Source organism: Pelmatolapia mariae, linkage group LG4 (genome assembly GCF_036321145.2).
Source record: "Pelmatolapia mariae isolate MD_Pm_ZW linkage group LG4, Pm_UMD_F_2, whole genome shotgun sequence".
Classification (NCBI taxonomy): Eukaryota; Metazoa; Chordata; class Actinopteri; order Cichliformes; family Cichlidae; genus Pelmatolapia; species Pelmatolapia mariae.
In genome coordinates, this window is record NC_086230.1 from 25492385 (window position 1) to 25519672 (window position 27288).

General features: G+C 38.6%; 2 protein-coding genes across 8 annotated transcripts; one reads left to right on the top strand and one right to left on the bottom strand.

The window, feature by feature from the left end:
- Positions 1-1637: 1637 nt before the first annotated feature.
- Positions 1638-6462, top strand: LOC134625521 (dynein axonemal assembly factor 8). Of its 3 annotated transcripts, none has more exons than XM_063470747.1 (15): positions 1638-1745; positions 1882-2026; positions 2133-2412; positions 2643-2725; positions 2892-3046; positions 3762-3893; positions 3974-4132; positions 4263-4565; positions 4633-4914; positions 5017-5126; positions 5234-5348; positions 5685-5887; positions 5988-6064; positions 6136-6205; positions 6343-6462. In XM_063470747.1, the coding sequence occupies exons 6-15, from the start codon at positions 3767-3769 to the stop codon at positions 6409-6411; spliced, it is 1515 nt and encodes a 504-aa protein (XP_063326817.1). In that variant the 5' UTR covers positions 1638-1745; positions 1882-2026; positions 2133-2412; positions 2643-2725; positions 2892-3046; positions 3762-3766; the 3' UTR covers positions 6412-6462. The 3 variants fall into 3 exon arrangements, with proteins under 3 accessions (XP_063326817.1, XP_063326819.1, XP_063326818.1); XM_063470749.1 differs by having other exon boundaries at positions 5032-5126; XM_063470748.1 differs by lacking the exons at positions 1638-1745; positions 1882-2026; positions 2133-2412; positions 2643-2725; positions 2892-3046 and adding an exon at positions 3497-3634.
- Positions 6463-6630: 168 nt separating this feature from the next.
- Positions 6631-26300, bottom strand: unkl (unk like zinc finger). Of its 5 annotated transcripts, none has more exons than XM_063472169.1 (16): positions 26093-26300; positions 25260-25469; positions 20248-20424; positions 19094-19227; positions 18818-18953; positions 18622-18739; positions 16624-16708; positions 16356-16522; positions 15992-16183; positions 14956-15006; positions 13623-13800; positions 13436-13546; positions 13099-13335; positions 12692-12810; positions 12345-12602; positions 6631-12165 (listed from the first exon to the last, which is right to left on the bottom strand). In XM_063472169.1, exons 1-16 carry the CDS (start codon positions 26155-26157, stop codon positions 12010-12012), a joined length of 2394 nt encoding a protein of 797 aa, XP_063328239.1. In that variant the 5' UTR covers positions 26158-26300; the 3' UTR covers positions 6631-12009. The 5 variants fall into 5 exon arrangements, with proteins under 5 accessions (XP_063328239.1, XP_063328237.1, XP_063328238.1 ...); XM_063472167.1 differs by having other exon boundaries at positions 12692-12879; positions 26093-26293; XM_063472168.1 differs by having other exon boundaries at positions 12692-12879; positions 13436-13525; positions 26093-26292.
- Between the last annotated feature and the right edge of the window lie 988 nt (positions 26301-27288).

Consider the following 27288-nt stretch of genomic DNA (forward strand, 5'->3'; position numbering starts at 1 on the left):
GAAATGACTGATGTTCTCTATGAGTTTGTAAGTGTCACTGAATTCAGAATAAATGCACAGTGCATTTCCCTACACTTACTACTTCCCATTTTTCAGGAAGCATCTCATCAAGAGCCAATCAGCACACTACCAGCAGGTATTGAAAGTAAGGGCTCTATGCTGCTGAAAGTCAACCTCTGCAGTCCTGGTGTGATAGAAGACAGAGGACATGGGAAGAGAAAATATCCAGCTGCAACCAAATTACACATCTATAACACTTTAGTGGCATGGTTTCTGTCTCTGGTTAGTGGACAGTGGCTTCTATCTTCTTATGTTAGCCATACTTTAGTTTGTTGTTTGAGTTCTTTCCCCCGTGTATTCATGTTTTGTCAGGTTGGCCCAGAGCCACGTAGCAGTGAAGACGAGATCAGTGCAAAGGTCCCATTCTGGGTTGCAGGACTTCACCAGCTGTGGACAGGAGATGGACTGGCTTTGCATGTTTTAATTGTGGCTCGTCGCTGTTATCCAGCAAGGGTACATGCAAAACAAAAGAGAAAGAAATTACACACACAAAAAACAATTTAAACTGCATGAATTTGATCTTTTAAATTCTGATTTGAGCCAATTCAGTCTGTGGCCTAAATCAGACACAGGTCTGTATATAGTTTGCAAAGATTGTAGGTGCATCATGAGTTCAGACTGAACAGTAAAATCAGAATTCATGACACCGGTCTCTAACCTGACCTGAGAGTTGAGTGGAAATGTGCTGGCAGACACAGTTACTTTTTTATAATTACCCCCTGCAACCTTTAGCTAAAACTTTCACCACCAGGATGCAAAATTTTACCAGTGACTCTTACTGCTTTTGAGACTTCTGTGAAGCTAACTTAGTTCCTCAAGAGGCTCTGCCCTTTCCCAGATTGGCATTGTAAAATGCTTGTAGAATTTTTTTTTTAATGCTTTGCCTGCTTAAATAAAGGATAAAGTGACATGGTACTTGGCATGACATAAAAGTATGGCCTGGCTCTAGTTCAGCTGCACAGGGTATCGCTTCAACAAAGTGGTCAGATGTTTTGGATATAAACTCGTAGTGATTATCTTTTCACATTAAAATTGTTTTAGCTATTTTTTGGAAGGATTTTTACTGTCAGAACCAAGATTCTCCTTCCTTTAATGGCATCCTGACACCTAATACTGAAGCAATAGCCACTGCATCAGAAACAGTACGTGAAAGCTTTGTTATTGAATGGGCAAACAAACAAAAGGATGTAAACCGTGGCTCAGATTTGAGTGCTAAGGCTTGCAGTGTGAATGTAGCCTTTGTCTCATGAATTTGACAGTGACGCAGATCTCATGTTTGTTTTCTAGAAACGGGACACAGACGTCTATGCACCTTTCTATAATAATGTCTGCAGGTTCCTCTCTGAGACCTCACTCACTGCAATTACCAGCTGGCTGCCTCACCTTAAAAACCTGTTGGACCAGCAACCCTGCACCTCTCCCATCCGCCTCCCTTCATCCTGTTTAAATTGTTTTATCTCTGCCACCTCCAACCAAACGGTGGGTTGCTACAGGCAGGTTGCTTTAAGACTCCCAACATCAGAGCGCTCAGATGTTTTTCCTTCCTGCTCACTGTATTTTGTTTTTTGTTTTTTTAGGTCATAGAGAGGACATTTGGTCTAAGTCCAGGTTTTTACTGGCAGACATTGGAAACTCTGGATCGTGCTTTTAAGGGGAAAGAGACCACACAGGAGCTGCACACAGAGGTGAGCAGGCTGTCTTTAAAAGTGCTATCTGCAGGAGTAATTGTGCTTTCTTTAACGGCTTTCTTTTGATTGCAGGAAGCACAGAGTCAGAGGAACAGCAGGGACTAAATTTATTTTTACTCGACTTTTGTTGTAGGTGTCAGTTGTCCTGGGGTGCAGTGGCTTCTTTCAACATCCTCTTCTAACACACTACGCCCTCCAGCTGGTCCTAGACTCAGGACTCGATGTGTGTGGTCTCCGGCTGCTTTATCCACCACAGGACCTTCTGAGTGAGCGCTTTGGTAGGACATAACTAATACCATCTGTGCTTAAAGTTACTCTACTTGGCCTGGATGCTTGTTTTTTACTGATTAAAAAAAGTCTTTGAAAATGTCTCCTCTCATTCAGGTAGAACAGTGGGTAGTCTGAGAGACCATGAGCCCTATCATCCCGTTGTTACTCTAGCAGTCCGAGGTCCTTATGCCCACTCCTTGTTGAAGGACATAACTAGTTCCTTAGATTCTCTGCGGCCCAAAAAGGCAGAAACCACTTCCAGCAATGGTCTACACTGCAGAGATCAAGAACCACCATTCATCTATTCACCCCAAATGGCCAGTCAGGTCCACAGCGAGCTGTGCCTGTGGTTTTCAGGAAGACTGCAGGGAGGAAGTGCACAGGATCACAAAAGGTGTGTGGAAAATGTTCTTTAACTATGTCCATGAAGTTTTTTTTTTTTATCAAATATCTGATTATTGTACATTTTCCACCACCCTGGACAAATTCCAGGGTATTTATTATATTTAATTGATGCCATTAACTGATGGGTGTTGGTGTAATCCTGTGGGGATGACTGGAGCTTATTTTAAAGTGTTACAGTGTGATGTTTTTAGAATCAGCTACCTAACATTTTCTTTTTAGAAGTGTGCCTTCAGATGATAGAGCTGGAGCCATCCTGTCTAATCCAAGCAGATCATCTTCTTTCCTGTGTGCCACGACTAAAGGTACGATAATTCAGCAAGTCCAAACTGTCACAGTGGGGAAAATTTGTCAGTGCTCACCTTTCATTTTTAACTTTTATCATCCTGAGTCAAAGTCCTTGTTTAGATCAAGGATAAAAACATTTTACTTGAGTGGAGCTCCTCATCTTTCTCTCCCTAATTCGTGTAGCTGATTTCCTCCTCTTGGTGTCACCTGTTGTTCCTCCATGCTGCTATGGCCAAGTGCTGGCTGTATGTGAACGCAGAGGCTTCAGTCTTAGAGGGCTGCAGAGACTGCAGGTTCATAGCCATGGGGCCTCCCTCCTGGGCCTCAGCAGCTTCCAGGTAGAAGAACCAAGACACTCACTCAGTACACAGAGTCTTAGAGAGAAAAGCTCTAATCAATCAAATCTAAGCAAAAAAAGTTTGGAAAGTGATTGTCTTAGGTCTCAAGAAATATTCCTTCTATCTGTCTCAAAGGTTCACACTGAATTTGGAAAAAGAGCATTCAAATGCAGCTCTTTCCTGCTGGAATCAGCTGTAGAATCAACTAAAACTTAAGGAACTAGCCTCACCTAATGAATTTAAGGCAGTTCAGGTTTCAAATGTTTTGCCTGAATAACCTAAATAATTAGTCATTATTATTGTACTGCTGTCCTTCAAGTTATTCTTTTTCGTGGTTAAACAAGGGTTAATAATAATAATGATAACAATAATAATAGAAGAGAAATATAATATGACTTTATTTTTACTCATAGGTACAAGTTAATCAGTAAAACATATAATAATATATAATTTGTTGGTAGGCATCTGTGTTCTGCAGTCCACCTGCTTCCACTCCAGATCAAAAAGAGCTAGAGCTGCCCTCTCACTGTCTCGTGTTACTGCTGAGAAAAGAAAATGCATCGCGTCACAGTGTCGGTCTACCATCAGGTCTCAAAATCTGTCTCAACCCTATAACATAATTCATCTCTGTAACGTGAAATGTCAAAATGTGTGTCTTATAATGCAGGAAGTCTTTGCTGCCAACATAATTTCCTCCAACTGTCATATGTTTCAGCGCTAATGAAAGAATTCAAAGCTCAAAAGCTTCTGGGTTACATTCACTCAGGAAAGGATGGTGTTCACACATCAGAGCCAAGCTTGTGTTTCCACACTGTACCGATCAACAAGAACTTATTCCAAAACTTTGGTAAGCAGTTTATGGTCAGTACAGATACGAGAAGAAGATGCCGTGCTGTAACTCTCTACTTATATATGTTTTCTTTGTAGTTAGTTGCATGTGGGCAGTGCCAAATCCCTCCAGTGTGATCCTGTCCCATCACAGGTGTTCATTCAGACCTGATATGGAGCAGGTAGTAGTTTTGACTCTGTGTGGGAACGACTTGACCCAAGGCCTCAGCCTCCTAAACAGAGTGCAGATAGAAGAAGGTAGAAGTATCTGAGAGCACAACTAACTAAACAAACCTCATTCTGAGTGATTTTTTTGGCCTCTTCACAATTCTCTTAATTACCCTTATTGTTTCTGATTGATTGCAATACTTTTTTTTTAATGTTATAGGTGATGAACAACATGCTAGATTTAGGCTCCTCAGCCTGAAGTGGCTTCCTGTGCTGACTCGACTTCAAGCCCAGGAGCTGAGCCCGTATGAGGTGGGAGATCCGCTCTGCTACACCAGCATGGAAACGCTGATGTCTTCTTCAGCTCTAGTGTGTGCTTTGAGAGGATTTGCTGATTTTTCTTCGTTGAGGAAGCTCCTACCGCATGACTGTCCTCAAAGCCTGAGTGTCCTCATGTCTCCCACACCTGAAGTGGCCCTCAGACAAGCCTCCCTTTTTTTCTTCGAGCATGAAATGATTCCCGGTAAGTTTGTTGTTCTCTATGAAAGGTGCTCTCAGTGATACATCAGAGCTGCCAACTTTCTGTTCAGACCCACAGATGCTGCTCACCGTGTGCCTGTTGAAACCACGAGCTTGGAATCACAGTCTCACTAAAATAGTCAGCAAACTTCAGCAGAGTGGCCTCACGTTGGTGGGCATACGGGTAGTGACCCATGACAAAAGTGGTGCTACTTCACTGCTGCGTGCAGAAAGTGGGCACAACCTGTGCTCTGGCCCCTCGCTGGCTCTCTGCCTTCAGGGAGAAAATGCTGTGAAGAGGCTGCTGGACATGCTGAGCCAAGAGGACTCTTCAATGTGGATGACCTGTCATGGTACGACCTACTTATAAGCTTCTGTGATCACTACCCTTAACTGTATACTCGTACACTTTCGAGAACAGGATTGCCATGTAAGTATTATGTTTAAAATGTCAGTAACCAACGTTACAGGATCAGGATCGTATCAGCAGGCAATTATGGATGTGAGGAGGTTTTTTCCTGAGGGGCTCTGCTGTACTGAGACCAACACAATGAGACAGGAGCAGGTATGCTTGTTAAACACGGGACATGGGTAACCAGACTTCAAAGCCATCCTATGTTGAGTACAAGGGTTGTAGTTTTGGCTAAAAAACAGATGATTTGTTTTCCCCAGATACTCAGCTTATGTTCAGACCCATTAGCCTCCGTAGAGCGTCAGCGGAGCTGCACACTGACTCAAGCGGCTCGGGAAAGTCTTTCAGTCTCCTCTGAATCACGACCAAATGGAGGTTCTGGTGTTTTCTTTAATATGCCTTTATTATACGGTATTGTTGCTGACAAAACAGAGCTATGAGCAGCTATGCCTTTTAATCATAACGCATTAGCCATGTACTCATATTAATGAATCCACATCTCCCCATTATTAAATATGACTCAGTTTAAGTGACAACAGTGAACACTGCAGGGTTCACTAGTTATTTTTAAGCAAATATGTCCCTTTAAATGATTTATCTTTTTGGCAGAGGTTCTCTTGGAAAGGATGTTGAAATATGACTCAGTTCCAGGTAACCTTTGTAAGCTGTACGCAAAACAAATGTTCTGTTTTGCTTGTTTGTTGGTACTAGGGTCCCTGAAGCACAGGCAAACAACCTGTCTGCTGATACCCTTGAACGCTACACCAGGCAGCCAAGTGCCTTCCCAACTGGAGATAGTGGAGCAGGTGCTGGGATCAGACTGCCATCTGGTGGCAGGAAGGATGAGCATCCTAGATGATGAGCAGCAAAAACATATATCTGAGACACTTAAAGCGTCAAGCATAAGGGAGAAGGTGAGGAATGGGACCTTGATACAGGTTTATTTGGACCATAAATTCATGCAGACAGTGCAGTCAGATGCTGACTTTGGCTGTTTTCTTATGCTCTCAAAAGATCAACTCAACTCCTTGTCTCATCATGGCTCTCCGAAGAGAAAATATCGCAACTGAGTTTGGCCTGATTCTTAAAAGGTATGGAGGAAAAACAAACTTGATAAACTTAGACTTTATTTATTTTTTAAAATTCTGCATTATTGCAACAGGATTTACAAGGAAAGGCCAGACCTGGAGCAAGTAGGGAAAAGCATCGTCTTCCCAGAAAATGAAAAAGAGGTACACCTGAAAAATATCAACTTTTGATTCTTTTTTATTCTTAATATATTTAAATAAACCACATCCTCAGCAGCTTAATAACCCTAACAATGTGTTAATATACATTTGAAGTTTGTCCATTTTATATTCTTTTCCAGGCTATGCTGCTGATATGCTACCTATTTGATACCTTGTCTTCTGAGAGCTGTGATGTCACTGTGCCATAAACATTCAAATGTGTGCACGTATAAGCATATTTTCCAAAGGTTGCTCCAAAAAGTGCACAGAAATTTATAGCTTTCACTTGTTTTACTTTTTAGATATTGTTCAATAAATATTTATTCAAAAACAGCATTTTGCCTCCTCTGCTAGTCCACTTCCTCTTTAAGGCGCAAAATCTTTTTCTGTCAGTTGTGCTTGAGACAAAAATTAGTCACACATTTCAGATGAAAAATTATTTTAATTCTCAAGATGATAAAAATAATTTTGTGAACTCTGTAAACCATTGCATAACTGTAGTGTAACAATTTAACAAGTGTTAACAAACTAGTAATACACTACAGTAAATATGCGGTACACAATCCTCAATGTAGAAAAGAAACATCTAGTATTCTAAGACTTGCACCTGTTTTTGTGTTCACAACACAAAAATATCAATATATACCAACAGAATAATTTCTACAATTATCAGTATAGAATTTCCTACATATCCATACAGCTCATCACAAAATAAGGGACATATGTTTTAATCTATAATGTCTAAACCCACTTACATTAAGTAAATAGATCCATGAAATGCAGTTTCCTCAGATTTAACATTCTCTAACAAATCACTGTTTTACCCTGAGAAAAATACATTTCTTTCTTTATAGTTATTTTATGATTATGCTAACAAATAGAAACTTGAAAACTTGCATTTGTTTAAGTTCTAATAAATTTTATTGAATAGAAGTTCACAACTAGATGCTACATCATAATCAATTAACTGCGCTCCATAATATCCAGTGACCTATTCATTGAAATTCTAATTTAGAGCAATACATTCAATATTTCAAGGTTTCAATGTTAAAATAACATTTTTACTGAAATTTTCTAAAGTACATGGAACAACTGGTTCCACATTAAGATCATTTACTTTTGACTTTACACTAATATTTCTTCTTTTTTTAAACTTAATTTGAACAGCTCCATACATCATACATGTACAAGATTGCATAAATCTTCTGGCTCCATTTTTATAATGTTAAAAACAAACAAACAAAAAAAAAACAACAACAAAGAAGACACAACAACTAACAATAATGCAAAATAGATTAAACTATTCCAATGCAGAGCATAATGATACATCTATTACAGTTCATATACAAGATTCTCCCTGTTTGGTGCTTTTCTTTGCAAACTGTTGGGTTTCTGATATCAAATGACAAATCCACATCAGATCTGTGTGTTCAGTGGTCGGGCGTTGCTGTGTTTTCTTGAAGTGCATGGCAAATACAGACGATTATCAGTCAGTTAAAAAAAAAAATCTGCTTCATCCTCTTAAACTGGTGAAGCAAACCTCATTAGATTAGCCTTTTTCCTTTCAGCTGAAGTAGGCTGAATGTATGAGACATTTAGCGATCACATTATGGTCCACAAAATACTGTAAGGCACTGAACTTTTGATTCCAATTGAGCAAGTTATATTTTGTCTCTTCAATCAATCCACATTACAGAATTATTAAAAGGCACAGACACATTTGAAAGCGTAATTGGTCCGAGAGAAACAATTAAAGAAATCTGAAGAAATGTAAAGAAAAACCAAGCTGTGCTTCCAAAGAGAACGTTTGATTTCTTCTAGAAATTTTTGGCAGGTAGACTAGTCTCTAGAGAGACTGAGGGTCAACAACAAATTAAGTGGAATTATGTCTGTATCTGCCATTGATGCGTCACAATTGTCATCTGTCCCCGGGAAAACAAAAACTAATTTGGACCACGGCTTTAAGAAACAGAAAACAGAGTCGGATAAAAAGAAAGCACCTTACAGGCCTAGCATAACAGTACACAATGCTATTCATTTCCAAACTGATTTTTATGTAGATAAGCAAAAATCAACAAACAAAATTGACTTCACAACAGTAGTGAAGTTTATATGGCCACTTCAGAAGCACAAATGTCATTCACCTTTGACATTCCTTCACTGTAGACAACAATTAAACTTACACTGAATCCGCGCTTAAGGTCAGCATGTGCTTGCCAGTACTGCACAATGTGCCATAAACGTCAATGTATACTTAACACAAAAATCAAATGTACGAATACACATTTTGTAAGGATCTGACCCATGCATTTTTAATCATCTGCCACTCACTATGACAAGCTTTAGATAGGAAAAAAAAAAGATTACTGTTAATGAACATTAACTATTTAAGGTACTAGGTGATTTACTTTTTAAAATCAATTTCACTTTTCATTAATGAAGACAAATGATGAAATGTAGTAGAAAAGAAATAACAATACAGGTCTTTGGTAAAACTACAAAACATGGGCTCAAGTCTGTTACTATTGTAAGCAAAAGACACTGGCAAAGTCCTGTTATTGACTCACTTAAGAGGATATACTCAATGAAATATTAAAGCAAAAAAAAAATTAAAATAAATCCATCTAAAAATAGAATTCCTGCCACTCACAACGCTGTCTCACCTAGAGATTCGGGAAAGACCGAGCTATGCTGACAGCTACAGGGTGATCTGCCCAATACTCGAGTACTTGTCTGAATTCTGTTCAAGGGTAAATTTTCCCCTCACAATACATAATTGGACAGCTACTAGACCACCGCTTTGGTTCATTTTTAGATTTTCCCCACTAGACATCATTAATTTTGTTGACTTCACAGGCAAAACAAAACAGACCAAAAGGATACTGTGAATTAGCTGCACTGTACACTGCTATCCAGTGTATAGGGGGGTGGGGAAACAAAGCCAACCTTCAATCAATTCAAATAAAAATAAACAAAAAAGGGACCATCTACTGTAGTGCAGGTCCTTGACATCATTTTAAGGATTTACAAAAGTACTGAAACTTAGACTGAAATGAATTTACAAATGAAGAATTCAATTTGAAACAAGAAAAAAAGATTAAGTCAAGTTAGATGCAGAAGACATTATTCCAGGATCTGAAATCTGAGCTGTGGATGCACAACAACATTCAAACATCTAAATGTTTACAAGAAACTACATTAATACCTTTTCCAGTAGCAGCGAAGCTTGCAGAAGTTATTAAGCCTTAACTACACTAAAATAAGTACAAATATTCTGGCAGTGTGACACAGTGCGAACATTTTTTTTTCTTTTTTCTCCTTTTGTGTAGCTGGTTAATATATCGCATAACATGCAATACCAGAAATGTTTAGCCTGCCTTTTATGCTTTAATATAATCATGAAAATCCTAAAATACCATTAACCTTTCTTGATATTTTTCCTCTGAGTTTCTTAATTGTCATCTGTGTAAATGTAAACAATGCATTTTCCCATTTTTAAGTAGCAAAAAGTGTACCTGGAGATACATGACTTTCTACTGGTTTTAAAGCAAGAATAAAAAGGGGTTTTTTGTTTGTTTTTTTAAACACAGTAGAAGGTCATCTGAATTACGGGAATCTAAGCACAAACCCAACGCAGAAAATTACTATGGAAATCTTCATTCACTGCAGATTCATTACAACAAACCCTACTGACCTGTTTAAAAAAAGCATTTTGTATGTTGCTGTATAAATTCATGTGGCCTAAGTTTGCATACTCCCAAATCTTAAACTGGAAATCTAAATTCAAAGACTGAAGCTGCACCAAAAGAGCACCACAACCAAGGAATGAGCGGGTGAGTGGGTAGGTGGAGGGGAAGGTTCATTTCTAAGGGCAAAGTCAGGACACAGGCACTGACAATTTTCATATTCAATCATCTTCTGCAGAAATACTTAATGGAATTTGGCCAAATACACTGGCATATATTTATATTTACACACATATAGTCATAAACATGTCAATGCCTCTGCAGAATTAAAATACACATTTTGCAGAAAACGCGTGCACAAGCTTTGACTACTTGTGTTTGCGTTGACAATTCTACACATAACCTTTTGAACTAAGGCAAGGCACTTTAGAGTTAGAGGCCGATATGTTCTAGACAAGGTCAAGAGGCTAGATTCCTACAAAAAATAAGAGGAAAAAAAAAAAAAAACGTGGGAAAAAAGGAAAAAAAACATCCCAGTTTCAGGCTTATAGCAAATACAATACATGCTTCTCTAATGGATAGGCTATATAAATTTCTACAAAACAAAACTGATTGAAAAACAGCCTTAACATGTAGCATGTGCCTTACTGATATTACAGCTGCTGGTTATGCCTAAAATGCAGTTTAAATTTGCACTTATTTGATTGAAATTTTTATAAATCTAGCTATGAAAGTAGAAACTATTAAGTACTTTTTTTAATATGAAATCTTAATATGTAGAACCATGCTATGATCTAACAATAGGAAACATGAAATATTCAATTATGTTTCACAGTACACACAAAAGCTTCAGACATTGTGTAGCTTATTATGTAGAAAACAAATGTATAAATCTAAAAAATAAAGACACAAAAGAATACCTACAAAGCAGCTTAAAGCAAATTTCTATATTTATATATATTTATATATACCCTTGAATAAAGTCCCAGGTCAACAAAGTGCTTTTAATAAGAAAAACTTCTTCAGAAAGTTGGTCAAAATAATGATGCTTGACTGTTTGCATTTAAAAAAGAACGTTGGTGAAATTTTATTTGGGGGGGTTTAAAGAAAATATGACTTTAATTAAAGAGGACTGCTTTAAATGGTGTTTTGAGATTTTCTGTTGATTTAAAGATGACAAACCTTACTGGATCTGTAGTATTTTATGAATCTGTTTTTTACTACAATGAAAATGTGGCAAAAAATGAGAGGTTTTCATCACATAAACAGTTCTCGTAGCGCTGTGTTTAATAATGAAATGTATACTAATTCAGCTTGACACAGACCTGCTTTATGGTTCTAAACCACACACACCACCAGTGCACATATTGTTTTCCTGATCAGACTAATTGAGCTTAAAACAAATATGTGATTCCTGGATTAGACATCAGTCACTTTCAGGTGCTAGGATGTCTGGTTTCTTGAATTGTTTCCAAATTGTTATTTTTTTGATCCGGATGAGTTCCTCTGTAATTAAAGACATATCTGCTTTGAGTTTTGCTCACTTTAGGTTTACCATCAGCAGAATAACCTCAGCTTTGGATGGCCACCATGTTCCCAACATTTGCCAATTTTTGAGATGCCACCCTAACATCCTTATGGTTCAATGCTTTAATGTTTATTCACATTAAAGCAGTTCATAATTGTAAGTTATAAACATTGCATACAGATACAAACTCAGTCCTTATGTACTGAGCTTTTAAGTAAGCTTAGTAGCAGACTTCTAATGTATAATTTTGTATGTACTCTTGCCTAGGTGGGATCGTAGACAGGTGGCTGTGTGCTAGGAGGACCTGATTTTATGCCCTGTACAATGTTTTAATCATGATTCCATATTATTCATTAACTAAGTGCCTGGTTTTTATATAGAAAGTGCTTGGCTATTTGATGTCAAGTGAACATAAAATGAGCAAAAACCACAACGATTGAATCCCCTGTATGCAATCTGATTGATAATACTATTTGTTTGGTCAGTCAAACACCATTTCATCCTAACAGACACTGCTGTGTAGAAAATTGTAATATCTATTAGTAGTTTTTCAAAGGGCTAATTGATTAAATAGTACCTTAAGTAACTGTACATCACCACTTCAATATTTTTGTTCTACAGTAGGGACATTCTGTTTTACTAGGTGCACAGTTCTCACAGAGTACATAATGTTGGCAAGGCTGCAGAACAATGCAACGATCATGCTTTTGGCAAACTATACATTTCTTTGACTGAAGCTGATATATTACCTGTTGGGGGAAGAAGAGAATTGAGATCAGCTGCAACTTAGGGAAATGCAGTTCATGCAGACTTTGCAAATAAACATGCTTGATGACAAACATGGATCTGAATCACAGTCTGACAAAACTGTTTTAAAACTAAACCGATGCTACAAATGAAATGCTGTGTGTGCTCTGGGCTTTCTTACCCCATCTATAAGGTCTAGGTCATTACGCAGCTGACTCTGGATGGAGTGAAGCTTAGACAAGGGGAGCTGGTCCAGCTCTCCATAGCTACGTAGAAGAGGTGTTCCAGGGGTGCGACAAAGCGCATCAAAGTCCCCCTGGAGCTCTTTCAGCTTGCGCTCTGTTTCTTCCCATTTCTGTTCTGCCAGCTGCCGCTCTGCCTCTGCTGTCTTTGCTTGCTCCTTTGCTTCGTGAGCGTTTTTCTGGCAAGCTTCACAGGCCTGGAACAAAAGTGAGGGGTTGAATTTAAAAAAAAAAAAAAAGTATAAAAGGGGAATCACTCTGGCACACAGTCAATGTGCATACTTACTTGCTTCACCTGATGCCAGGCCTCCTCAAATTGTTTGATCTTCCTCTTGGCCTCATCCAGCTCTCTGAAAAGGCGGGCCACATCAGCACTGGTGGTTGTGGAGGTTAGGCTGCTGAAAACTGGAGATGGACTGGGTGAAAAGCTGCCACTTACAAAGTCCCAAATGCTGCTAGCTCCTCCGTTCAAGCCTAGGTGATCGACGTGTTAAGATAAGAGCGATTTAGATTAAACAAAATCTTGGTTGCACTAACTTGTGTCACTTTTTACACGATCCATCTCTATTAGTCATACTTTCAGCTTCACTACTGCACACAGAACTAGATTAAACACCGAAGGGAAGCTGAAGGAAGGGGCTGATGAAAGCAAATGCTTTCCAGCTTGCTCGGGGGAAAATGCGATCAGCTTACCCAGAGAGTTCTGGGAAGAGGAGGTGGGTGTTCCCAGAAGGCCGTGCTCTTGCTTGGCTAGCATGTTTGAAGGTTGATTTTGCTGAGATACTGTCCCCGACAGCAGGGACTGTGACAGCGACTGGGAGAGAGAACTTAGAGGGGAGGTGGAGAGCGATGATGAAGAATTAAAAGAAGATGATCGTGCCAATGAGCCAGGAATGTTGACAGGAGCAGATCCACCTAGCACCCTTTGACCTGAAGGACAAAGCATATACAGGTGTTCTTTAGAAACACACAAATCCTAATGGAAGGATTTGTGATGAATAAGTGCTTGAAACATATGAAGTGACCTTACCTGCCATTCCCACACTGTTATCTTGATCCTCTAACTCCTTATCAAGCGATGCAACATTAATGTCACTAAAGTTGAGGTCCAGTGCGGATCCTGACGGGAAACAAAACAAATCTGACTGAAATTTGACAACAAACTGCAGAGTGACGGTCAGTTCAAGCTGTTTTCCCTTTGTTTTGCATACACTTACCAATGACAGACTCCACTGTGTTGCTCCCTGGATAGAAAGGAGTGGCTTTTGCATTCATCGTTGATAAGGTGGTGGGTGAAGAACTGTCTGAACCAATACTAGAGGCCAAGCTTGATGTTATACTGGAGGTAAAGCTTGATGCCAATGGGTTCACCACAGAGAATACAGTATTTTGTGTCTAAAATCAAAGCACAGTAAAGCGTTTAATTCCTATGTTCTCACTTACAAGTAGGGATGGGTACCGGTATCCGGTGCCATTATGGCACCGGTTCTGACATAAACGGTAGTAACCAGACCGAAAAGCAGCGCACATTTCGGTGCTTTATTTCGGTGCTTTTTTTTCCTGAGATGTCATACACTTTGGATTGTAGCCAATCATTTTACCTTTGCAAGCGAAGTAGGCGGGACCAGGTATGTACGTTCTTTTAGAGCAGAGCTACAGATTAAAAATGCCCGAGGCCAAGCGGTCAAAAGTCTTGCTGTACTTCACAGCAAAAGATGCAAACTCAGCAGCCTGCAACAAGTGCTTTAAGGTGACACTGTGCAAAGGAGGTAACACCTCGAATCTAATGAAACACCTAGCGACGCATAGCATTTTGTTAAAAGCCGAGAAATGCACCGTATTTGACAGCTTGCTGCGAGACCTCACACCGTGCACATCTACTGCGGGTGTGGTGCCTGTTATCGGACCCGGAGTTAGCAACATCCCCCAAAAACCCGAAGAGGAGAGTCCTGGCCCCTAGCCCTGCCAGTGTAGCAGAGATGATGACGGATGATGATGGCAGCAGCAGCCGTTCTTCTCTGCGTGAGTGACTTAATGTTGTTCGTGTGTAATTTACGTTGAGTAGCCTAACCACGTTATTAAATTAATGCACGTAAGGTGAACTAGCAAACAGCGTCGTAGTTACATGCGGCTGTCTTCTTGTTTGATGGCAGATACTCCCTTCACCCTGGCCAAAAAGGCTAAAATGACCAAAGAAAAAGTGGAAAACAGCTAAACATGAGAGGTTTTTAGACAAAATTTGCGTTTTTTTTTCCATTGATTAAGCACTGCTTCCAGCCAAGAGTGATACCATATATACCCTATAGCTGCAGAAAAGGCTAACATTGTTATCATTTTACAAAAAAAACCAGCTAAACATAAGAGGTTTTTGGACAAAGTGTGTGTTCTCCATTCTTTAAGCACCGGTTCGAGCACCGTTTAAGCACCGGCACCGTTTCAAAAGTACCGGTTTAGTACTGGTATCGGATAAAACCTAAACGATACCCATCCCTACTTACAAGTTTCATAATAAAATAAACACATTATCTAAATGACTCACTAAAAACAAACCTGTTTTTCTTGGTCCATCATTTTTTGATCCACCTGTCCCTTGTTCTTAATCTGGAAATGATCAAATGGCATAGAAACAGTCTATTTCAGTGCCATATCCTTTACATCAAGCCAGTATTAATCAAAATAATTTTATTGCACCTGCCCTGGACTAACACATTTTGTCTTAACCATTTTTCACCGTCCCTGCACTTAGGCTTCGCAGCGCTCACGGCTCTTGTCATTCTGATGATTAACATTTATGGAGCAACTTTCTTCAGACTGACTGCAGACTGTAATTAAACCGATCACGTTACTTCATTCTGCCTTCATCTTGTAGCACTAGCAAATCGTGACTGCAGGAGACGGTAACATTTTACTGTGAGTGGAAGTCTTCTATAAAGCCAGAAAACATTAAAAAATTCCCTTTAGGGGAATTCTTAGCAAGGAACTATAAAACCACAAATGCAGTCTAAGAACCGAAACTATTTGCTGGTCAGCTTGATCATAAGACAACGCTACACTTCAGAAGATTTGACATTTCTTTAGACGAACAGAAATGCCATAAAGTGAGCATATTATGTTCATTTTTAAGTCCAGGGTGTGGTTTGTGGCTCAGCTGCAGGGGAGCGGTGGAGACTATTTTTATGCCATATTTTTATTCTAGGGCTCTAATAAAGCAGCTTTCCATGATTCACAGTTCTAATTGTTATTTCATCTTATACTCGGCCTTAGTGTAGTGTCTCAAAAACAAAAATTTAGCTCTTTTTCAATTGCTTTAAAATGACTTTAAAGTGTCCTGTAATATTCGACAGGTGTTTAACATTTAACAAGTCATCATCACATACATATAGTGCATGTACGTAATGGGATATTTTAAAGAAATCAATGACATGACAAGCAAACAATGAAATACGAGGAAAAGGGCTTGAAGTGGTCAAATTAAAATGGCATGGCAAACAATAAACGAGTGACAAATGGCTGCGATAAAAGTGTAAAGCCCTAAGCTGTGTGTGGGGTTTAGTTTTCCCGAGGTTAGAGAGAGCAGTCTGTGTACCTGATCTTCACGTTCAAAGCCCGGAGCTTTGGGATAGTTAGACGTCAGAGATGAGACACTGGATGTGGTGGACTCTGAACATGAATTATTACTATTTAAGGATTTGAGCCTGCTGCTGATGGATCCCATTGGGGATAACAAAGTGTCGCTTCCTGAGCTTGACGTTACAGTTGAGCTATTAGAACATGAAACCTGAGAAAGACAAGTGCACATGGTCTTATAAAAACGATGAATACAAAAAAATGACACGAAATAAAAACATCACAATGGATGAGCTATGAAAGTGATGACAGAGTTCGCAGATGTTTGAAATCAAACTGTTTAAAATTGTGTCTCATGTGAGTGAGAAATGGAGACAACCTACACTTCCTACTTGTCCATTGCTACTGGCTGTGCTGTTGGTGGAGTTTCCTCCACTGTTCCACTCAGTGACTGGACACTCTGAATACTGCTGAGAGCTCAGCTGGGACTGAGAACTCGACTGTATCGCTGTTAGCAATGAGCTCATGGTCTCTTCTGTAGAAGGAATTCCTAAAAACAAATGAACATAATATATGCATATGTTAAGTCTCAAAAAACCCTCAAAACCTTTTCACTGTACTCAGATAGTATTAAGGCAAACATGCACTTACTTTCTACATGTGCAAATGCACAAAACGGTCCTCTGGGACAGTATCCAGTCTGGCGCATGTCATTGCATTTGGTGGATCTGTAGATCTTGGGAGACAGAAAATCAGGATTATAAAGAAATAAGATGAAAATATGTCTCACTATAGAAAACTAACCACAGCGTCAGTCTCATCAACAAAACAATATTATGGTTCATACATTAGAGACCGAGGAGAAGAGTGATGTAGTCACAGTAATATGACTGTAATACATGAAATCTGTCTGTGTGTTTGTTTCTTCGTTAACAAACTCCTTCTAAACCATCAGGAGTTAAGCAACTTAACTTTGCAAGCAGGTACACGTTGGAGCCCTGGAGATTCTTATCTACATCAGATATTATGACATTGTTGTGTTCTCTACCAACCGCATAGAACAAGCTAAAATAACCCAATTTTGTCATTTTTGAACCTTACAGGTTTTATAAGGTGTTATCACTGACACCTGTAAGGTGTTATGCTGGATCAGGTGACCCTGAAAAGCCATTGTTTAAAAATCTTTACAAATTTTGAAACACTGGCTTTTGTGCTTTTTGATTGTTCATGGGGGTGAGGGTTGGGGGGGGGTGTTTGGATTTATTTCTGATATTGTAGGCTTTTTACTTACAATAAACAAAATAAATATAAAGCACCTTGAGGTGGCAGTTGTTATAAACTACTGCTAGATAAATAAAACTGAATTGAATCTATATCCACAGAAGTTGAATTACACAGGATCTAATGCCATCATGTTGCCTGGAAACCACCTATCAATGGGTGACAATCCATTTTTAGCCTTTCCTTCAGCACCTTATGAAAGCTTCCTATTGTTTTAATTTCACAACAACAACAACTTACATCACAAAAATTTAATTGTACATGCCTAGCAACAAGGCTAAAATTACTCTGTTTTTCCATATAAACGACATCTACCAAGCACTTGTAATTTTTCTCAATGATACATGTATCTGTCTGGCAAGAAGATGAACAGGACAAGAAATACAGCAGCATGGGCATGTACTAGTAATGAAGATGTGCAATAATCTTATTATTACAAATTTTCGGGTGTTATGTAAAATAGTTTTTTAACTGGATAATTCAGAGCTGTCTCAAAAACACTTAGTGAAGTGACATAGAGTGTCAAGTGGGAGATTGAAGAAAGATTTCAAAAAAACTGCCTAACCTTCCTGTGAAGAAAAAAAAAACCCTCCCAGGGTAATGGGTAAGACACCAATAATCAGGTGAATGGCAAAGAAGCACAAGTATGGACTTCAGACCTGGAAGGCCTGCAGCACTTCATCATGAACAAAATATACATGAAAGTTAACTTGAATATGTATTAAAAAGAAATCTACTACTGCAGCGATCTGTAAAGTTCTTTCTATGAAGAGATGAGACTAAAGTGGAATGGCTGCGACCCAAAGCTCAGCAGGATGCCTCATGTGAAAGTATGCAAACTTCATAAGAGCAGGGAAACATTTTCCCAACAGTTAAGTATAGAAGATTTGTACCATTTTGAAGATGTTTTGGAGATCAGCGTCACTGGTAAAGTTTTAAAGGGAAAAAAGAGAGATGCCCTTGATGTGTTAAATGAATCATTTAACTTTCCAGCAACAAAACAATCCTGATTTCTTCCAATTCATCAAAAGCTTTGTGCTCCTGAAATGCCTTTAAGTGGCCATCTTTCTCACAGCTCTTGAAAACTGCAGATAATTCTTATTTTTATTTTTTAAATGTAGCACTAACACCAAATGTTAATGAACCATTTGCAAGCTGGTAGATATGTAGATGAGAAATAGGTTAAAATTATGGGAGTGGAAGAGTTTTTTTATTATAAGCATCTCTATGAACATTTTGTTGACATTTCACACTACTTCTAGGCAAAACTTAATGCTCAAAAATACATCATATTATGGCATTATGGCCATTGTATTTTCACTCTAAGCTTGAAAAACTCGCATCGTGACTAAAACAAACTTAACTCACCTCTGGATGAAACTGCTGTTCAGTACGAGAATGGCAATACTGGCAACTGTCTCCACTTTCACACTTTGAGGGCTCGCCCCATTCATCACCGTGCTTCACATTAGGGCAAGGAGTTGACCTGCATTCAGAGTAGGCCGCTTTAACATTTTAGAATTAGAAGCCTTCATATTTTAACTTATACGGAATGAAAACTCACCTGTACTTGAACTTTCGAGGATTTCTCCTCCGATCTCTACTGTTGTGGTAGTGGGGGCAAGCATAGCCCTGTCTGCATAGTCTGGGTGGCTTAGTACACTGATCTGTTTTATAATTGGCTAAAACAAAGGTGGTATCTGCAAAGAGAGGCATCACAGTTTACTTTCTTATCCCTATTACAATGAAAAATAAATAAATAAACAAAACGAATAAATAAAGAACGTTGATTTGATTAGCATTCAATACAACAAACAGCATGCAAGTTGGAGTTTCTAACCTTGCCACCGGGGATCTTCCGTCAGAGTTTTTTCAATCATAGCTTGGCTGGCTAGCACACCAGGCTGCAAATCAGGAATCCCTTCCCCAGATCCCAACTGTCCATTTTGGAGGGCCTCTTGTGCTTGGATTTCTCTGTGCATAAAAATAAATAAATAAATACATTTTTAACTCAGTGTACCTTAAAAAAACAAAAAACAAAGCAACAACAACAACACCAAAAAACACTTTTAAAGGAAACTGAAACACTCTGAAGGGGAAATCTCCAAGCCTACTCTCATAACCAGTCAAAAACAAGTATCAATCAAATTATATTTGCTTACTTTGAAACTCAAAATACTACACAAATAAATATAAAGAGACACCATATCATGGTGTTTCCTTTGCATGTACTATATACAGTTGTATATAGTACATGAAAAGGAAACTGCAAACCTACGGCCTGTGGGCTGGAATTGGACCACTAAAGGATCCAACAGGGCCCACTGTAATGGTTTTTGAGAGTAAAACTTTTAAGGGATTTTGGAGAAGTTACAGCAGAAACACTGACAATGATGTCATTAAAGTAGTAGTGAGAGCTGGTAATTTCATCTGAGTCTGAACCATTGTCACTTTCACAAAGACAGGCAGCGTGAAAACCAAGACCCTGTGCCCACACCCTTCTTTCATCTTCAATAGTAGCAATTCTTTGTAATGTGAGTATAGTCCATGCTGGAAAAACCAAGACATGATGTCTTCTTTTTCTTTATTTGGCTATAACTTGTTTTATAAATGACTAGCTAACTGTTAAATGTTAATGTTGTCAGACTGTCTTTACATGAGAACAAAAGAAAAATTTGGAGGTGTTTCTTTTTAACAGGTTGTCATTGATGTGTTTTACTTGTCCAGCTCACATGAAAGTCAGCAGAGCAGTACATGACCATTACTTATGAGTGTATGCACTGATTTAAACAGACTCCTTAAGCTCATTAAAACATATTTATATATTATAACTTGTTCAGAAAAAGAAATGTCTCTACAAACCAAATCCACACATACAAAATAGCTACTCTGCACTGCAGGGGTTTAATGTAGCTCATTTGCTAAGTGCATTGTAAGCTCTGAGTGAAAAGTCTGGCAGGCATAAAAGAGGCCACTATTTGCTTTGCATGTCACCTGATATCATAGACTGGAGGTCGGAGATCATGTGGCCCATGAGCAAAAGCACAGTGGAGGCCATTCTTCACACAATGCCCTCGAGCATCTGTCTCATGGATACAAGTGCCAGTCTTGTAATACCGTAGATGGTACTTGCGCTCTGTGTCACCAGTGGTCCGGTGTAAATAAGGACAGCTAAGAAAAACAAAGAAAACATTCACAACTTTCACCAGTTGATCCAAATAGGATATCTGAACAGAAACAATCTGGCAAGGCAATGAAATAATATGCAACATAAAATGTCCAAAAACTAAACATATAGCACAAGTACAATTATTTTAAAATGCTTCATCCTTCTTCGATTATTAATGTTAATGCTATAACAATTCACTATAAATCCATAAGGACTATAAAGGAATTCTTATAGCTGTACATATTTTAAGATTCTGCTGTAAGTGCAGGGCTCTGGAAACAGAGTGCATGGACTTTATGGCTGACAGTTTTAAAATGGTAACTTTGCAGGCCAGTGATTGATACTTTTAACCTTGATGTAAATGTTGCAATCTGTGTACCAACCACACAGGTTGCAACACACTCTTCCAAGCAAATGTTTTCAAACTTAAAAGCAGCTCTGCAGTTATCAGTGCTCAGTTCAAAAGCCTGCATCTCTGACCTGTATGATATGGGGTATAACGGTGCATTAGTACCTATGGATTTGCAAGATTGCAAAGGCAGCATCAAAGCTAAAAAGATATACTGGCTTTAGAGCAACATATATTCTGATCCAAATCACAAACTTTTTCAGGGAAGGGCTTGAATATTTCTGTAGGGCATACTAAACCCCAAACTTCATCTGTTACAGCAGCATGGTTCCTCATCCAAAGAGCCCAAGGTGCTGAACTGGCCTGCTGGTAATTCAGACCTTTCACCATCTCAAAACATTTGTTGCACCGTGAAATAAAAAATACAACAAGGAAGACACAGGAATGTTGAGCATAATCCTATATCAGACAATAATATATCTTATATTTATTGATTTTTTATTTTAGAAAAGAGGCATAGAGGTTGTTAACCCCAACCTAATGATATCAAAGAATATGTTTAATTAATATGATTTTCCCTGTGGTTATGTGTATTATGTGTATTTTTTTCTTTTTATGATTTTAGAGAATTTTTTTAATAGTTTACAGTATTTTATTTGGATGACATATCCCTTTGTAAGCACTTTTTCTTTTTGTGAAAAGCATTTACATGCATACGTCATTTTATTTACCCACTGTATTTTTCTTCCTGTTGTCTTAAAGTGTCCCTTGTAGTGGATATGTGTGTGATACTGGATGGGGATTTCTTTTTTTAAATAACCCCAGTTATTTACACTCTTCCTGTCTAAGTGCCACATTAAGTACCACCCTGGTTTTCTATTGGGCACGCCCCATTTTCAGGGACAATGATTGGCTTTAAGCCACATGACCATACACCCAGTCATCCTTGCTGTTGCCTCTTTCATGGATATGTATGTTGGCCATATACAAAAGTTTTTACTTATTTATTTAGTCTGCACACATTAAAATAAATGCAACATGCCTACAGCATGTTTTATAATGATCCTGAAGGCCACAAGCTGAATCAGTCAATATTAAACTTGTTCTTTATACACATGTTGCTTGAGCTTTAATTGCTTCAGACTTTATGTTTTCCTCCATACATGTTGGAAGTAGGTGAAGTTGCGCTAGAACGCTCTATTCTGTTACCACAATGCAGGGCTAACACACTACCAATGCCTCAAGATATGTAGAGCAAATAAGCCTCTTGAATAAACCAAATTTTCCTTTCTTGAGCAGTTGCTATAGCAACACATAAGGTCATACAAAAATAGCATCCATTAGTAGAGGAGGAATTGTAAGGATTGAATACTTTAATCATTTCATTTTTTTTTTGAAATAATTTCTATCAGGCACTCGATTAAATGCGCCATCACAATTTCCTGTCACACCGAGAGGCTGCTGCCTGTATATACTACTCGGCGCAAATTATTGCATTAGTATTGGGAATGTCACTGCAACCCTTTAGCAGCTCGATAATTAAACTTTCACCTCGCCGAGAAGCGCAGCCCTTAAGCGAAACCATTTTCCCCCCAGGGACAGCCCACAAAATACCCAACACACAAAACTACAGATGTTCCATAATCAGTAATCACATATTAAACTATAAATGGGGCACTGTGGTAAATGGATATTTTGAAAATATGACGCCTGGAATATAAATAAATGGTTGTGTGTCAAATTACACAGCCTTTAGACAGAGGTAATAGCAGAAGCAGTAAATATAATGCTGGGGGGCGGAGGAGGAGGCAGGAGTCAGCCTCTCAAAGGCTACGTTCACACTGCAGGCGAAAGCGGATCAAATCCGACTTTTTTGACCCTATGCGACCCATATCCGATCATGGTATGACAGTGTGAACAGCACAAATCCGATATTTTCAAATCCGATCTGGGTCACTTTCATATGTGGTACTGAATCGGATACATATCTGATGTTTTAGAAAGCGACTGCTGTTTGAATGGTCCTGTCGCATTAAATCCGTCTTCTACGTCACTGACACAAGACAGACGCTAATTATCAGCGCCCGAGAAGACATCGCGAACGCTTCCTGGCCATCCAGTGAAACTGTTGGGAAGACAACGTTGGAGAAACGTGAACATTTTATTTGTACTGTATAATCTGCAGATTCTGACAGAAATCTGCAACTATCCTTTGAAGCACCGCTCCTCTCTAAAACAGCAATAAGGATAATTATTAGGCCATATGTAAATAACAAAATAACTTTACAACTTAAAGCAAAATTGGGAAACGTAAAGTCCGACACAAGTCTTTATATTAAGGGCCATCAGTCAAACAATACTGTTTGGTCTGGGTCTAAACAGAGCGCGTTGTGTGTGACGTCTTTTTTTGCGCATGCGGGCCGCTTTGAGGGTTCACACTAGAGCGCGTTTGCTGTCACGTTTTATTTGTAGTGTGAACAAGCAGACAAAAAAAATCGGATTTGATCAAAAAAACGGAATTGAGCATTAAGACCTGCAGTGTGAACGTAGCCAAATAGCCCATTTCAAGGATAAAAGGGTTTGCTCTCATACTACACACAAAGGGCAAATCCTGTCAAAAATGGTGATTTCAGACTTGTAGATTTTTATTAACATCAGTAAATGAAGATGTGGCCAATATTTGATTTATCTGTTGTGTCCCATCATTTTGCAGTGGCTACATTTTCAGACAGTCATAAAGAGCTAAAAGTCTCTGAAATAGCTCTATTATTTATTCATAAGAGAGAACTCACACTGTTCCAGTGAACATCAACATTAGACCACAATTCCAGCATCAGTGTATCTCTAAATATTACATTAATTGCATATTTTTTATATTATACGTAGTAAGTGTATGAGACATCGTCAGTGCAATGCTACATCTGTAATGTGCTGACAACATCTGTGGCAAAATTTCTCCTTTACAAAAGGGATCTAAATGGTAGATGCAGCCAATTTATGAGTTAATACCAGCGCAGTAAAGATATGCAGGAATGTTTATGTCTGACCTGCACCTATCTGCACAATGCATGCAACACTGGTGTGAAGTCATGCAATGCCTTCATACAAAATTGGTAAAAAGTTTGTTAAAAAAAACAAAAAACAAAAAAAACCATACATACATTTAAAGAATTTTGGACAATATATACTAATAATGGAAATGTTTCCCCCCCTATTATCACTATCAAACTTGAACTGTACAATTATGGCCAAAATGCTTATCACAGTTGCTTGGTTCTATACCGGGACTGTGTATATTTATCAAAATGATTGATTCATTTTTCTGATATATATATATAAAAAAAAAACTAACAAAAAGATATAAAGCTGTTTTTATATTCATATTGCATGACAAAACTATGTAAAAAATTTTGCATTCAAATAAAACTGGTCCTCATTCAGTGAAGCTTTTAGAAGAAAAATATTGAAAAAAAAAAGCCCCAAAATAAGTACAGCTTTTACTTTTACATTGTGCTCCATTGCTATTCATTTAAAAATTCTGAGGTGTTGTGTTATACACCAGACCGAAGTGCACCTTTGAAGCACAATATAAAGCCTTTCATGCAATTCATTGTACCTGCATGATGGAGGCACATCGTTGGCCAAACAGAATGTGATTGCTTTGGTGATTTTAGGGAGTCTTTGTAAAGCGGATGGAACACTGAGTAGTTGTGCTGCTTTGTGGCGCAACACATCTAGAAAAAAATGCTGCAGGCTTGTTGCATTTATTAACATCACCTGCCCCAAATCCAAAGCATTTCTAAACAACGGATGATGAGCCAACTTCTAGGAATGAGCTCTTCACTTTCTGCTGTGCTGACAGACTTTTTAACGGTTTGTTATCTACAGTATGTCATCACTGCGGTCTAGTGCACTTAGGAAACCTGAGGCTGTGTAGTGTGCTGCAGGTAACAGCTATGATTGGCACAGGCAGACATGTCGTTAGGGAGCGTCTGATTTGCTCTTGCTTTATGTTCTATTGGCAAAGGACGCATTTACAATATCAATTAATCATCATCATTTTATTGTGGAAAATCAAAATCATGATTGAGATTAATATTCGATTAAATGTGCAGCCGTATATCAGAAACACAAAACAATATCTTATTTTTTGATGGACAATTCTAAGCAATACTGATGTTAAAATTAAACACAAAATATGTTACCTAATGCTGCCATCATTTTTTCTTATTTGCTTTTTTACTTGTTATTAATTTCATTTTATATGCGAGACAAAGACATCTTCATTATACATAAACAACTAAAATTCTTTAAAACCTTTCAGGAAAGCTATTTTGATCATACAGCCTGAAAATGTAAAACAGGACATGACAAGAGTAAACTGAAATAAAACAAACATGCTTCTCATCCCAAACATCAAACGTAAACAGCTGCCAGGACGCAGTGACACACTCATGTAGCTGCCCTGACTGAAGGACGGGGACTTACTCATCGCCATCTGGGCAGATGCCTGTGGTCTCGTCGTACTTGGTGCAGTAAACGTCGGGGCTGTAGTTGAAAGTCCCGTCCCTTCTTCGTATGGGTCGCCTTCGTCGCTGGTTGAGAAAATGCCAGTGAAAGCACGTAAAGGGTCTGTGCTGCGTACACTTGTGCTGGAGGAACAACGGGCACTGCTCTGTCCTGAACTCCTTCAAGTATCTGAAACAAGCAGGGCAAACACGAAGCGGGATTTAAACGGCTATCCGCTAGCAAGTAAGAGCTTAGCCAAACGAAAAGTTTAGCAGGGAGTCGTGTTGTAGCCTACTATACATTTTGGGTCAGTAGAGTTAGCTTGCTATGCTGAGTGAAGACTACGTATGTTTTTCGTCGTAAAGCTCGTACAGAGCACCTAAGCGTACGTCTATAAATGTGCGTAGCAAGAGGGAACTCAAAATAAGGCCGAGCTATTTACAAGCGGACTGGTTAGCGAGTTCCTGGCTAATCATTTAGCGAACCAAGTTGACGGTGTAATATTAACCAGACCCATCAAAACCCTTCATCAACAGCACGAAACACTTCAAAACGATCCCGCTAACGGTTGGCTAACCAGTTTGGTGATTTAAGATCCTAGAGTTTCCTGTATTGACGCAGATGTCTTTAGCGTACAGTCGCTGTCTGCTATGTAACGTTAGGTAGTCACAAAGCCAGGAAAAGCACCATGTTTTTAACGCACGCACAGGAGTTGAGGAATGCTGGAAATGCACGCGAGCAAAGGTGCGCGTTCAAACGAGCATTTTCAGCAGCGAACGATTTTGTTGTTTCTTTGCAGCAGCTTTACTCACGTATAGTGGGTAGGTTTCTCGGTTTGAGGAGACGCATTGGCCGCCGTTTTCGAAACCGACGGCATTTTCAGTCAAAACAATGAATTGCGCATGCGCTCGGATCTGTTGCTCCCGTGAATGCATGTTCGCCTGCACGCCAGCGCACTGCAAACACCAAACGCGGCCGCACGGGGGCAGTATGGGGGCACTGTAATCACGGAACGATGACTCACTTCACACACTGTTTATATCTTATTCACATGCCTTTGTTACGCCTCGTACCAATATACCTGTATTTGTTTGTATTGTACTTAGATTTTTATTCGTTTAGATATTTCATGATATTTCAGTCATTCTTTTTTGTAGTTTTTACCTATGGATATGGCGTTCTTTCTTTTTCTTTTGTATTCATTTTTAATAGTCTGTATAGCACTTTTGCTATAGGTTGTGTTTAATATTTGGCTTAAACACAAAAGTAATTCATCAGCTTTTGTGTTAAATAATTTGTCTGCCTTTATTTACCTTTATTTGTCTGTTTGTTTTTAAATATTTGCAACCGTTAAGCTTGTCGTGTTAAAACCTGTAAAACACTCAGTGTTACTTGAAAAAAGTGACTTGGGTTTTAAATCAAGATGTATTTGTTTAGTCAAATGCCCCTTACTGCTTGTGAGTAGTATAAATAAATGGTCTCTCATCCAATTAAACCTTTTAAAGGATTATCAAGCCATCACTGAGCAACAAGTGGAGTTTAAAGCTCCAGTCAGAGAGGGCCAGAAAACCAAACTTCATCTTAGAATCAGATGTTTTTCATGTTATGTGCTGAGTGTTCATTAAATCTAACCGATTTCAGGCCAACTCTCTGTTATGTCACAGAATTTAAAAAATATGCTTGAATGATAAATTATCTGGAATGACAGATAAAATCAATGTGATGTAGTTTGTAGTAAGTAAGCTTTGATGTAGTAAGTTATGTTAAGAGATGGTGATATATCAGATTGTTTTTTCTGTTTCTTTATTGTTGAAAAATCTAAAGGAGTAGTTGTTTTGCTTTTTGCATTTTTCTCAGCTTACCAGAATTCCACATTAAATTGACATCAAGTAGTTTCAAGGGTCTTTACTGCTGTATCTGGGAATATAATCTGCACTGTTCAAGTTCTTTTTTCCTGGGATTTTAATGTACAAATGCAATTATACAGCTCATCCATTATTCAGCTGCT

Bases quoted from the DNA above. Each gene is read 5' to 3' on its own strand.
- LOC134625521 (XM_063470747.1), top strand. From the start codon at position 3,767: ATGAAAGAATTCAAAGCTCAAAAGCTTCTGGGTTACATTCACTCAGGA. The intron at 4,133-4,262 runs GTAGAAGTATCT...TTAATGTTATAG, and splicing joins CAGAGTGCAGATAGAAGAAG to GTGATGAACAACATGCTAGA. The intron at 5,888-5,987 runs GTGAGGAATGGG...TGCTCTCAAAAG, and splicing joins CGTCAAGCATAAGGGAGAAG to ATCAACTCAACTCCTTGTCT.
- unkl (XM_063472167.1), bottom strand. From the start codon at position 26,157: ATGCCGTCGGTTTCGAAAACGGCGGCCAATGCGTCTCCTCAAACCGAG. The intron at 18,740-18,817 runs GTGAGTTTTCAT...CTCTGAATGCAG, and splicing joins CCTCGAAAGTTCAAGTACAG to GTCAACTCCTTGCCCTAATG. The intron at 16,184-16,355 runs GTAGGTTGTCTC...TGTCTTTCTCAG, and splicing joins GCAATGGACAAGTAGGAAGT to GTTTCATGTTCTAATAGCTC.